This window comes from Balaenoptera ricei, chromosome 9 (assembly GCF_028023285.1).
Source record: "Balaenoptera ricei isolate mBalRic1 chromosome 9, mBalRic1.hap2, whole genome shotgun sequence".
NCBI classification, from domain to species: domain Eukaryota; kingdom Metazoa; phylum Chordata; class Mammalia; order Artiodactyla; family Balaenopteridae; genus Balaenoptera; species Balaenoptera ricei.
In genome coordinates, this window is record NC_082647.1 from 80,442,963 (window position 1) to 80,457,318 (window position 14,356).

A 14,356-nucleotide genomic window follows, 5' to 3' on the forward strand; every position below is an offset into this window, starting at 1 on the left:
AAGCCGGAACTAGGACTCAGGTTGGATTTCTCTCATCACGCTCTACTGCCTCCTTACTTGCTATTTAAAACTGTAATCCATGTACTTGGGTCAGACATGAGCCTACACACAGCTCCCCTGCAACACACACACACACGCACACACGCCCAACTATGTGGAATACTTAAACAATGGACTGTTCTTGTTGTTGTCATTCCTACTTGGACCACGGAGGAATGTACAAGGCTCATCTCTACAATTAATAGACTCAATGAGAAGGTGTTACAGAATGTTCATCTCTGCTTTCCTGTTTCATTCTAGATTCTTTCCAGGTATAAGTAACAAAATAGAGGTCTGAAAAGTGCATTTCATCTCCAGTAAACACGAGATAAAATACTCAGAAGAAAAATAATTTTAAAATGCAAATATTAGTCACAAAGAAAATTCTTTGATATTTAAAATTGAGTCAAGGTGTGTAGGCCACTAGCCAATTAGTTGTATAAAATATACTACTTAGAAGTTGAACATTACTTTTAGAGCATTTAATATATATAGTATCCATTGATTTAATGAGACTCAGGTGACGGTATTTACCTTTAGACCCATTTAAAATGCACTAATCAGAAAGCTGCAGTTTTCTATATCTTGAGTCTGATTTCTGAGAATAGCCTTTATCACTTTTTCCGGGACTGAAATCTGAGAGTAGTAATTCTTCAGAATAAGGATATGGGTCAAAGCCAACTGTTCCGCTTGTACTTAACATGCCAGAAATCACACATGAGTTTGTATCATTCGAGAAAGAAGAAAAATATTTTATTACACATTATTGAAAACTACCTCAGCCTAGCTAAGTACTTCTAAAAAATGAGAGTAATTATCTTTTGTCTGTGTTTTAAAGTTTATAATTGAATGGCGTCTAGGAGGTTGTAGGTGTATATTTCTAAAAGGCTAGTCTTACGTTGCCTCTCCAATCCAATTGCAAATCCTTCATGGTAAGGAATGCGTTCATTTGTCTTTGAATTTTTACAGTTTTAGCACAGAATGCCTGGCACAGAAATTCAATAAATTTCTGTTGAATTACATTCAGTGTATGTATATATGTGTGTGTAAATGTATATATACATAAACATGTATATACACAGGTTTACCTATATACATGCATGCATATATAAGATACATAAGATTACAATGCTTTAAAATCTTGGTAGAAAAGGTGTTCACTTAACCTCAAACTCCTCGCGGTCTCACTATTTTAAGGCCCTCCTTACATGCGTACCCAGCCTTATTCTCTCATAGCAGCACTTCTTTAGTGCAGAACAATTGAATGGAAACCTGCCTCACCCACCAGCGCCCCACTGACCTCCCAGGAAAAGGGCGACACATTTTTCCCACACCTACTTACACAGGAAGAAGCCTTACCTCTTAAATGTTATAATACCTGATATTTAGCTTATGGGTCAGAGAACTGGGCAAGATGAAAGCCATTTGTGTCAAACTTATACCTAATGAAATCCTATTATTTAAGGATATTTCATCACCCTACTACAAAATACTTTTCTGCATATCCCACACTAGAACATAGTAATCTCCTCAGGTAAATATCATTTTTAAACTACCATATTTTTTAATCTTTTTTCTTTCTTAATAAAGCAAATTAGTCATTGACCAGTTTCTTGAATTCTGGGATTTGTTTTTCAAACCAGTCTTCATGAGTTCAGGATACATAAAATTCTTTGAAACAGTTTTTGACAAAATGGGCAGAGTGCTTCCGAAAACTTTCAGATCTCTTTCAACTTTTTGCTGTTCATCTGAATATAACAGTTTTGACAGCCAGCTTTGTCTCTTGCTGCCAACACCATCCTGCCTCTCCCGGGATCCTTGACAATAGTCAGGAAGTCATTCACTTACATTTATGGAAGACCCATTGTGGGAAAAGAACTGCACTAGGAACTTCACAGGAAATAGGCCATAGGCCCATCACCATTGAAGTTGTCCTGTAATTAAAGTGCTATTGAAGACAAATATATTCATGATTTGTGCACTTCACTGACAGAATGAATACATAAAAACATGCCCCAAACACAATACATATGTATAGAGATTTAGCTCATAATGCATAATGAGTGTTGGGATGACTAGAGTTAAAATAATTTATTTTGGAAGACTTGGTAGAGAATTGAATTTAAAGAGGGGAATAACCAAATTAGAGATAGAATGAACTAGGGAAGGGGACACTTACTATAATGTTATGTTTACGTAATGTATATAGAAAAAGGTATCTTACCCCTATTTGTTACAGTACCCAGTCACTCATTTTTATAGTTGACGGAAAGGACTGTGGAAAGTATCCCAAAGCCCATTTAATGAAAACATGCACAGAAAAATAGAAAAGTAAGAGCAATTAGGGAAAACCTTTAGAGTAAATAAAAGGTCGTCTTAATTTGTACAATAAAATGCACGCAAGTAAAATTGCTGGCTTATTTCTCTTTCTTTTCTAATACTTTTAAAGTATCAATGCATTGCAGAGATATTAACATTTAAATACATCAGAATGGGAAGAAAGCTAGAGTGTCAATCATGTCATTTTTATGAAATTATTCTGAAATCGTTTGAGGCAAAGGAAACGTGATGTAGCTGCTGGGGTGGCGCACAGCCCGCCAGTGTGAGATCTCTCAAGTGCCACATGCTGCATCTTGTTAAATGTAACTCGGTCGTCTCCTTTTCAGCAAAAGGGTCTTTATTCTCATCCAGGCACTCCAGTCTTAAAGTAGACTAAAGCTTAAGTTTGTTTAAAGCTACAATATGATTATTCCTGTAAAACAATTAGTGACATTTGAACCACTTTGATAGACTCAATTTAGTGGGAGTCTAAGTGGCTTTCTACAGTTGTTGAATTCACATTTGAAAAGGCTGCTAAATACATTTGAAACAGCATTTTGTGAGGGAATACACTGGACAGATTTTTTAAATTCCATATCGGTTTATAAAACATGAGTCTTTCTTTAAAATCTGCTTAGCATATCCCACGACTTATGTCCAGTGAATCTAGAAAGTTTTGCCATGGACTGATAATTATGCAAAAATAGAAATTGTAATTCTATTCAGATTGTGACAATTGTATTTTCATACTTCGTAATGTTTTGACGTCTGGCAATTATAACGAAAAATAAATATGAAAATGGACTTATTTTGTAGTTTAGTATATCCATAACAATTTATTTTGTGACTCTAAATGATATTTTGTGGGTATCCATTTGCGGGTTTAAGAAACTGTTCAAAGATAGTGGTATAATGTTAATCATTGTCCTGTTTCTGCCGGTGTATTTTAACAGTAATAATAAAGGTAAAGGGAAAATGTTTCTCTTGAAACTATTATAGTAAAACACTCCACTAGAATGGAAAACTAACTTATTTACCAGCCAATCAAGATTCCCTAGTGTTCTGAAAACAGCATGAAAAACGATTCGAACAGTTAAAATACTAAATAGTGCTGTTGACCTATGAGACATAATGACTTAAAATATAAATAGTAGTAGGAAATATTCCCATAATAGTTGTACAGGTGTTTCACCTGTTGACCTAAACTTCTCTGCTTCCTAAAGTTAAGTATGACACTTATCTGGGAAAATAATTTGCTCTGAAACGTAAATACTGATTCATGAAGCTTGCAACTTAGGTTATTTAAAAAACCACTTGCAGGTTGAGGATTTAGTGCTAATAATGGGTCCTCTACTAATTTAAGGCTTGAGTTACCATAAAAGATACAACTCTTTCTATACTGTGTAATCTGTGAAAGGTGGAGGATCTCAAACCCACATCTGGCCAAGTGAGTCACCGGCAGTTTGTTAAGATGTGAAATGCCGCTCTCCTTCAATTTGCAGCTGCCTAGGTTTGCAGGGCTGATTAGCGAAGGCAACTTCATGCTTGTTAGTCTAAGACAGGGCTTCTCCACTTGCTGCTGCCTTCTCTGCTCTTCATATTTCCATTTAGCTATCTCATTCTTTGTGATCAAACCTCCTGCACTTGATATGTAAATTTGGTGCATTTAAAATCGAACATGTGATACTTAAAGGACAAGTTTTCAACACACAGAAGTAATAGCAGCCTACGTTCTCCTTTCCTCTTTTTCATCTAACATTTGCAATGATTCTCAAAGGGTTGTCTTTTCTTTCTGCAAAAGGGCATTTTAGAATCACTGTTTTTTACCAACAATATTTACATGACACCCTGGCCCCTATATTCAATTCTGATGTCCAGAGGTTTGGTCAAACTCTGACTGCAGAGTCCGGTTCCATGCTCTGTGAAGGTGGAAACTCTGCCTAGGAACACTGGCTCTCTGAATGTCCTTGTACCGGGCAGTGTCAAATATGATAACTGGTTTGGTCTTAACAGCCATTGGGAAGCTGGGAAATGCCCAAACTCATTTGTAGCCAAAGAAACTAAAATTTCAATTATATTGCTACAAATTATGATCTTGTGGTTTAAACCCAGGTGTTCTGTCTCATATAATATATGCATTTTCACAACTGTGGTGGCTTTCTTTCCGGGAGTTTTATAAACACCACTCAATTTTTAAAATAAAAAAATAAGAACTTATTGCCATTTGAAAACTCTATATATTTGGTAATACTGTAGAATGTTCATTTTGATTAATGTCCGTATTAGCAACATACTGTAATAATTTGCAGGCTATAGGAAATCTGAAGAGAGGTCTTTAACCTGAAAAGAAATCTATAATTGAATAAAAAATAATAATAACAAAAATAATTTTCCATGCTTTGAAGAAAAGACCAAATGTATTTTATTTTATGGACTATAATGTGGTTACTTTAGCAGCATTTTAAATGAACAAATTAGAACTCTATCAGTGTTACTGTCTACACTCCAATCCATGTTTAGTGTAAGAGCATGGAAAACTAGTATAATTGTACCTGCAAAGAAACTATTTCTACCAAACTATTTATTCAAATTGTGAGATTTCTAGGCCTATCTAACATATATTTCCCCTGACTCTTTAATTAATTAATTAATCCATTAATTAAGAGGTTAAACTTTACTCTGTGCCAGAGGTTATGCTGAGCACTGAAAATAAAATAATGAGAAAAAGTTTCTGTTCTCTTTGAGATTAGAGTCTGTTGAGGAAATTTATTATAATATAAAGTAATAAGAGCTAAACTAGATATATGCACCTAGCACCACAGAATCATAGGGGAGAGAGCTTCTAGAAGACTCACAAAACATTGTGAAAAAAGTATGCAAGCCTTTTTTTTTTAGAAAGCAATCTTATATCCTGAGTCCCTAATGCAAAATCCTGATATAGGCATATTAACTTTAGGGGAATACAATAGCCTATAATCAGGAGTAATCCAGCAAAATCCATAGACAATCTGTCATCAGGTAGGGTCTTCCACAGCAATAGAGAAAATATTACTAGACAGAATGAAAACAGGTACAGGATTTGATGAAAAGAAAAGAGCAGGAGAGATGTATTATAAGTAAGTAAGTAAATAAATAAATGAATGAATGAATAAATAAATCTCTCTCTCTAGACCAAAATGGGTACAGAAAGCTTTGTAGATGTTTTTTATCTTTATGGTAGAAAAATTTTTTTTAAAAAGATAAATTGGCATTGGTTATCAGGACTATATATCACTAATTCTCAAAAAACTTGTAATTTGTTTTACAAGACACAATGACTGACACCTAGGCAATTCTCAAAATCTTGTTGAATAAATGGGTAAATATAAAAGAAACAATTCAAGAAATATAAGTAAAATGGTTTCAGAAGTGACTGGATTTAAGAGTAAAGAAAGAGTATACATATCTAAAATTGCATCTCTGGAACCAAATTAGGTGTGCTGGGTTACACACAGTGGCAAACACCTACAAACTCACGTTGACAGCCCAAGAAATAGATTACCATATTTAGTTTGATTCACTCAAATTTAGTTTTCTTATTTCTCTAAGTGTTTTTATTTTAGCTTAATGGAATTGAAATAGGTTTCACAGTAATTATTGGCAGTAAATTATTTATTAATTAAATAATTATTAAATTGGCAGTAATTAATATGTCAAAACAAGACCACCAAACTATCTGATTGTATCAAAAAACATCAAATGTTATTTCTACAAAATTACACAGCGAGGATTACACTCGTTTAAAATCTTAAGTTCAAAAATTAATTAGTGGGCTTTTTTCTTATGTATCATCAGCACATTATTACAGTTAATTGCTAAACTTTGAGATAATAGAGTTAAAAACTGTGTGAGAATACTATTTGTTGTAGTGGACATTATTTTTATGCCACAAAGGGTGTTTTATAACATTCTGTCTATTAGATATTTGAGGGCCTTTCAAGTGCTTTAAGTTACTAAAGTTATACATCAACTTTGAAAAAACAAGCAAGAGACTAATCAGATCGCCATTTAAGTCCTCAAGTCAAACCATTTTCAACTTGGATCTGTAATTTAAGAAGACTCAAGGCTGGACATATTGGATGTTATTTTCTCTTCTCATCAATACGGCAGGCATGAGAAAATGAATTTATGTTGATTGATTTTCAAAGAGACTTATTCTTTGAATATGCCCTGAGGAAAAATGGTGGAGACTTGAATTTTCTTCATAAATCACTTGTAAATAATAACTGTTAACTAATAAACAAGGCATTTCCTAATCTCTCCCATAAGGTGACAGCTGCTCCTGTAGCCAAGGCAGTGAAATGAAACCTGGCATATAATTCTAACACCAACCCCACATCACAAAAGGAAAAAATGGAGGGCATAGACTAGACCAAATGATATTTAACACTTGAAACAATACAGAATAGGGAAGAAAATAATTGAAGTCTTTTCTTCCTAACTCTTGCAATTTGGAGAAATCTGTGCCCTTGAAAAGCAGAATGCACTGTAGTTTTTGAGTCACCATCCGCCAAACAGTTGGTTTTGCCATTATAATAAACCCTTTTAAGGAGCTTTAATTCTAGGCTTCAGCATCTCTGTTCCCAGTCGTAATCAGTTTCAAACTCTTTAAAAACATTTTTAAGAAGAGAAAATAGGCTGCTTCCTAGAACATACAGATTTTAGTAAACTTACATCTGAGGTGCAACATTCTTTTCAGTGGTAACAAAGGGAAACTATATGCATCTGCTTTGCCTGAGTCAGATGGAAAGTAGTCCTTTAAACAATACTGCCTGGTTTCTTCACTTTGTTTTGTTTAGTACAGATCTGCTTATTTATTTATTCAGTGAGAAACTGCATGCTATACCTTTGCTGAAAGCAAATAACTAATAACTTCATGTCCTGAAACACTCAACAGCCAACCTGCTCATTTCATTTGTATTCCAGGGACGCCTCATTTTTTCCTCCTCACTGCCTAGCCTGTACTGATCAGTATTAACAATGGGATTTTTGTCTCACTTGAAAACTTTCTGTTCCATTTGAGTTGAGGTGGGGACACTCTCACTTAAAAACAAAACAAAACAACCACCACAATAACAAAAAACCCAAACAGGTATTCTGGTATTTTCAGTGTTTAATTATTGCAATAGATTAATATTCTGGAAAACTGCATTCACTTATCAGATAATCTAATAAAGAAGCTGTAGTGATTATACTGCTTAACTAGGTGAAAAAGGAAAAGTCCCATGTTTAAAACATTTTGAAATGTTGAAAAATATGATCGATTTAAAAAGTCGAAAGAAAAGGGAGACTGTGGAAATGTTAAATTCTGTTCCTATAACTGGATTTTAGCCACTTTTGGCTACGCAGACGCTAAACATAAAATTTTATGCATCCCTTTTTTGTCACTCTCTTCTGTTCCCCCCCCCACAAACTTAATACAACTCACCTGCTAGCCCTTGAATCAAATTCTCAAGGAAAGGGAAGTTACCGCCTCACCTTACTGCTAAAGAACTTCCCCTGTAATTTCTGATACCCCTTAATTGTTTAAATTTTTCTTAAAATCTAGAGCCACAGCTAACGTGACTGGCCAGTTTCCGGACCCCTGCATTGATTTAACATCTATCATGTTAATTCATTTGAAAAACAAAAAGGCTTTTATCTTGAGTCCCTATTTACCTTAAATCTCAGGATGAACACTGATGTCACAAGAGAAGACATATAAGTGTTTTTTCTTAAACTGTTGCAAGTTCACTTCCCAGGAGGGGCTAGCTTATTTTACTGAGATCTCTGTTCATGGGTGGGTAAGAGGGAAAGAGAGGAGTTAATGCTTCCCTAGAGATTGAATTCCCTCTGCCTTTTACCAATCCTTCCTCTCAACTCATGCTTTCACGCATTGCTTGTACCAAAAGCATTCACAGGGGTCAGATTTTTAAAAAGTGCAACTTAATTTCTTAAATATTGCTTTTAACCTGCTACCACCCACCCCCGCCCCGTTCTCAGCGACTACGACAATAGTTCTTAAATAACTACCATTTTTTCGCTAGAATGAATAATACATCAACTATTTAGTTTTCCCAATTAATAAGATGTCTTCTGATCTTCTAAAAAATGTTTTCACCCACACAATTCTTTTTTAGAAAAAAAAAAAATTCAACTTCCCTGTACCAGAAAAACCCTCATTAAATATGAATTTCCAGCATGAGATGTCAGAGCAAGGGCAAATGTTCTACTCTGATATTTGCTGTAATTCTGTTGATCATAGGCCTTTCTCATATACTAATGAAGCATTCTCTTGAAGGAAAAAAAGGGAGATAGCAGACGAATGGAAACTAATATAGATTTTTTTACATGACTCAATTAAATAACACCTTGGGAGGAGTATGGAAATTTGTGTTTGTTTTTTAGTATTGGTTTCCTTCTTGGTGTTGTTTCTTAGGAGAGCTGGTTAACCAACTCCTTTTGAAATTCTTTACTCCATAATTTCTCTTAAAGAGGTCATCTACTTCTGTGGCTGGCACACACTTTGAGGGTGTTTATCTAACCACAATGAAACGGGGGTGGAGTGGGATTGCAGGGAGAGGCAGGTATGTTTAATGAAGCGCACCATAACATCAAGTACACTTAATCCACTCAATCTCTTAAATATATCTAAACTGTGTTTCTCCTTATATTCTTTTATGCACAAATATAGCAAGTATTTTTACCTACCACTCACAGAAAGTTTCAGGCTGTCTCTAACCTGGGGAAGCACTTGGAATACCATCTCACAAATGAGAACGATTTCTGCTATTAAACTGCAATGTTTATTGCCATCCCAGTTTGTTTCATTAATAAATAACAAATTATAGAAAGTGGACATTTAAAAAATGTACACATTGGTTTTAGCTAACATATGAAAAGATCAGAAATACATTTCCAATGGAGAATTGCTTTAACACGTATCTTCTCTGACTGTACCGGTCTTTACTGAAAAACAAGAGTTAACCAAACTGTTGTGAAGTTGGAAGAGCTGTTTCTCTAGAAAATCAAGCCCGCCACCCAGAAAACTGCCTGTCAAGAGTTTTATACTTGGAAGTCTCTGTAATCCATCTCAATATGGAGTGGGGTGAGATTAAAAACTACTGATTTATTTGACAGAAGTATATACAACAGCATGCTCATCATATTAAACACCTGCTTAAATTTGACTCTGTAGCAGGACTTAATCACCTCTGAAAACTTGAAATTTAAGAAGATATTATAAACTCAGTTGCGAGTAAATTATAGCATATGATGTAGATTGTGGGTTAGAAAATAATTGAAAATAGAGATACTGCTTTAAGAGAAACAAAATAAGATTTTTCACTTGTACCTTAAAAAAACTCAACGTTAAAAGGTCAATATACTATGTATGACTTTTAAAAACGTAAATGATGCAGCAAAATCAATGGTTAATGTGGCAAATACAGCAGGCTTGACCGTGTCAGGGCTGAGGTCACAGATTCTCAGAGTAGGGAGTGATGTTTCTTGGGAGGTGAATCAAAATTCACATTTCACACATGCACATTTTAATAGATTCTGATGACATCCACCCAGGTCCACCTCAACTTTGCATCTACCTCAATTCCGAAATAGGTTTAACCTTGGTTATCCCTCACATGTTTGGATGTATAAGAAAAACATTGAAAATAACTTTATTTAACCCTGACCAAAGTCAATTGAGAAAGCAGTAGAAATATAATATTACAAATACTTTGGTAAGTATTTTTCAGGAAGTAGTTCCTTCCTTCCTTCCCCCTTTCTTCCTTCCTCTCTTCTCCCCTCCCTCCCTCCCTCCCTCTCTCCCTCTCCCTCTCTCTCTCTCTTTCTTTCCTTCCACAATTAAAAAAATTCTATCTGTGGGCACACTTTTCTACAATTTTATAATTTAATCAGTCTAGAACGGTTATGCTTACATAAAGAATTTCCTATTCTCACATTTTTTTAATTAAAAAAATCTACAGATAAGTAAATATAAATGTGAATTCACTAAACTTTCAATTGTTTGAAAAGACCCAACGATCATAAAAATTTTAGAGGGTAAGAAAAATGTCAAATGTAAATAAGTATATTAAAGTTTTAAAAAAAATTTGTGTGTATATAAACATGGGGTGTCAGTGCTACCAAATTCCAGGCTTCAACATTGTTATTTATTTTACAAAATAAAGTAATTCTGTCATGATTTTGTGGTTCAAACTCCAGATTGAATGTCTTTCTTCTCCATGGAGTCAATTCTGACCCTCTTTTATCTGAATTTTGCCTACAACCTTTTATTTTTCCTGGACAACATCAAAATGTTTCAGGATTAGACATTACGCAAGTGAAATGGATACATTTCTAAATTTGCTTATCCTGTTTAGTTTTGACAAATATAAACTTGCTCTCCTAGTCTACGTAACAAGAGCTGGAGAAAAAGAAATATTTACAATATGTATTAATGAAAATGGTACAAGTATTTAAAGTGTTTAATCATATGTGGTATTTCAATAGGATAATTCATTAGTCCAATCTTCTAAATAATCCCAAGGTGACATGAATTCCTCTGCAGAATGAATGTCTATAGAGAGTAATCCATGGAAGACAGACAAGCCTCTTGTCATTTGCAGCCTTAATCCATTGCCTAGAGCGTGAAAAGTGCTCAGGATAACAAGTGTGGGAATCAGTAAAATCAACATTATTTTTGGATTTTATTTTCTTAACAATACTGACTGATCAATAGGCTGGCGGAAACTGACAAATACAATAGGGTCTGTTTGATGAATCAATCTAGTGAAGTAGAAAGAGAATTCCTCCTCCCCTCCCCCATTCTCCCCCCTTTAAACCCTCTTCATTCTCTTCCTCCTCGTCCACCTACACTCACGCAAACACACACACACACACACACACACACACACAGAGGGAGAGAGGGAGGGAGAGAGGGAGAGAGGGAGTTGCTCTTTCTCTATTGGTCTATAGACATTAAGTAATGAAAGCTGTAGTGACAATGCTTAGGTCATTTTTTATAAGAATACTAAACCACTTCCAATAAGTGTTTATGTTTTTAATTGTAAGACTCACCCTCTCCTTTCAGCCAAGAAATTTCCGTATGACTGAAATAGAGCTCTCTCCTCCATATTTCTAACATGTTTTGTATGTGGGGTGGAGGGAGGGTGCAGAGTAGAGAGAGTTGGGGAATAAAGAAGGGAAAGTTCTGTCCTGTTGATCTTCATACGCCCTTCCTCAAAAAAAGCCATAAGGATATCAGCTTTGAGAAAAATTGAAAGAAAATACGAAAGGAAATTTAAACACCTCAGACAACATGCCTGTTTGGAAAAGAATTAATGGTGTTTGTATGACTGCCTGAATACGTGCATATATGTCCACAGAAAATTTAGGAACCCTTCACCAGCTCATGAAGACACAGAGATATTCTCTTTATGTTGGTCCTTGACACCCAGCAGGGACTTTTGTGAACTTTGTCATCTTCCTCTGCCCTTTAAACCAAAACTAGGGAAGTGGCTTTAATTAATGAGATGTGATGCATTAAAAATGTTAGCCAGAGCATTCCAGGAGCTGGAAAACCATACATGTTTTTAAATTCTGAGTATCCTTTTGAGAATCCCCTGTTGTAATTTATAATTCTCAGTGGACCTATATTTGTCTTGAGCTGATTGTTGAAATGGGCTTTACTAGGAATTTCTTCCCTGAAATTGCAGTGGGGCGGGGGAACCGGGTGGTTGATCCAAGGGGGTTTGTTGGGAGGAGGGAATGATTGCTAACAAGGCTTTAAAACCTCCAGTGGTTAAAGTTATATTGATGAAAAGGACAGACATATATATGCATATCCATATACGTATATAGGCATAAACGTACGTATAACATACAACGCACAAGTTCAAGCAGAATTATATAATGAGCATGAGTTGTAAATTATGTAGGTAGCAGGATTCAGATTTTTTTCATCAAAATTGCACCTAAAAATGGCTATAAAACAACGCTTGCCTTGGGAAGTAAATTTATAGCTACATGCCTTTCACAGGCACGCTGGAGTGTTCTGCTCCCGGCTCTAATCTCTACGAGATGTTTTTTGCATGTGTTGTGTGACAGGAGGGAAGGGGAGTGGGTTGAGCTCGCCTGTTCTCCCATTGTCAGCCAGTCTAGTGAGTGTTGGGAAAACCTGTCTGTGGGATCTTGTGTCATCTCTCCCTACATGTGTACAGGAAAAGTCCGCGCTGCTCACGGTTCCTCTCTCTCTCCCTCTCTCTCTCTCTCTCTCTCTCTCTCTCGCTCTCTCGCTCTCTCGCTCTCTCGCTCTCTCGCTCTCTCGCTCTCTCTCGCTCTCTCTCTCTGTTCCCCTTTCATTCTGCTTCCCCGGAGCCGAATGAAGCAGGGAGCAGGATTAGAGTCCGCCAGCTATCAGAAGAGTCTAGATAAAAGGAACTGCTTCTTAAGCACCACTGCTGCAGCCCTTGTTGATTTTTTTTTTTCTTTCCACACAACAGTTGTGCCTCATTATCCGGTGCCTGGCTTGATTTTTTTTTTTTTTTTTTTTTGGAGGGTTTGAAGTTTCTGGGCTTCAGTGACTGTTACAGAAGAAGAGGTGTTAGTATTGCCTGGAGGTCTTGATTGTCTGCATTTATGAATGAAACTGACCTAAATCACCTGTTACCTCCAGTTTCCAGATTGTTTGAACTTCTGTGGCCGCACAATACAGGACCCGAGACTGAAGCAGCATAGGACCCACAGCGTCTGCAGCATGGGCTGGTTCGCTAGGATTGTCTGTCTTTTCTGGGGAGTATTACTTACAGCAAGAGCGAACTATCAAAATGGGAAGAACAATGTGCCAAGGCTGAAATTATCCTACAAAGGTAAGTTTTTCTTTTCCTTTTATTTGGCTAGCTTTCTAATGCCCCCCTGCCCCCTGCCTTTTCATTCCTTGAACTCCCTCCCAACCTAATCCGTAAAACCTTTAGTTTAACCTGGGAAACCTTTGTGATCGTGTGTGTGTGTCTCTTGGAGATGACTGAAACACTTTTTTATAAAAGCATGGCTTCTGTTGGATATATGACAATTTAAATGCAAACAAAGAGCATTTAATCACATTTGCAGAGAAAAGCTGAATGCCTGGTAAATGCTGATCTATATATGTGATCATATATCCTGATAATTTTTCTAACTCTACTCCTGTTAAAATATTTTTAAAAACCACTATTGCAACAATGGTCTCTTTGTAGATGTGAGTGCCTCACCTATAATAATTATTATGATAAATTGTATTTTCTTAGTTTTAGACAGTAAATGGTTAATTGTCATCATGAATATTCAGTTTGTTCAAATCTGACAATCAGATGCTTAACATAAGCAGTAGATCATGGTTTGCCAAGAGAATATAAACTGGAGAGAACAGACTAGTTTTTCCACAGTGTGTTATGATTGTACAAAAGACTGTGTATTTGGCTAATTGGTGCAAAGCTAAAGCCTTTGAAATGTAATGTTATTTGACTCTATATGTACTTCAGTGAGAACTGAAGAGATACTACTTTCTAGTTGTAAAGCTAGCTGTGTGAACTTCTTTTCAAAAAAAGTATAAATTTAAGAAGAAAAAAAAAGCCTTATCACATGATCGGTCTGGTTACATCTTAGTGTGTATGCTTGTTTTTTTAATGAGGATTTTAAAGAAAATATTTGTTCTATATTTGTTTAGATAGATTTTATAGATAGATGTATAATATCATGCTAATATGGATTCCAACATGATATATATATAACTTTTAATGGAAGAGAATATTTATATAACTGAGGTATTATTAAAATGGAGTTGAAGAGTAAACTGTTTTAACTCAAGTAGTTTTACTCCCTAGGGTGTTGCTTTCTTATGATTCTCAAATTTCTACAGTTGGGGGTGGGGCAATAAGAAGCTTCAATTATATTTCGTTTTTAGCCTATGATGTGAAAGAAAATTATTGCATCTATCTGTAGA

At 35.6% G+C, this 14,356-nt stretch overlaps 1 protein-coding gene across 1 annotated transcript in view; it reads left to right on the forward strand.

Annotated features, from left to right (window-relative positions):
• Positions 1–12,896: 12,896 nt before the first annotated feature.
• The window catches only part of SEMA3A (semaphorin 3A), a 227,304-nt gene continuing 225,844 nt past the window's right edge, over positions 12,897–14,356 (forward strand). The window contains exon 1 of the mRNA XM_059932864.1: positions 12,897–13,244. Coding sequence (XP_059788847.1) covers positions 13,133–13,244 — 112 coding nt within the window. The 5' untranslated portion in view covers positions 12,897–13,132. The remainder of the gene's footprint in view (positions 13,245–14,356) is intronic.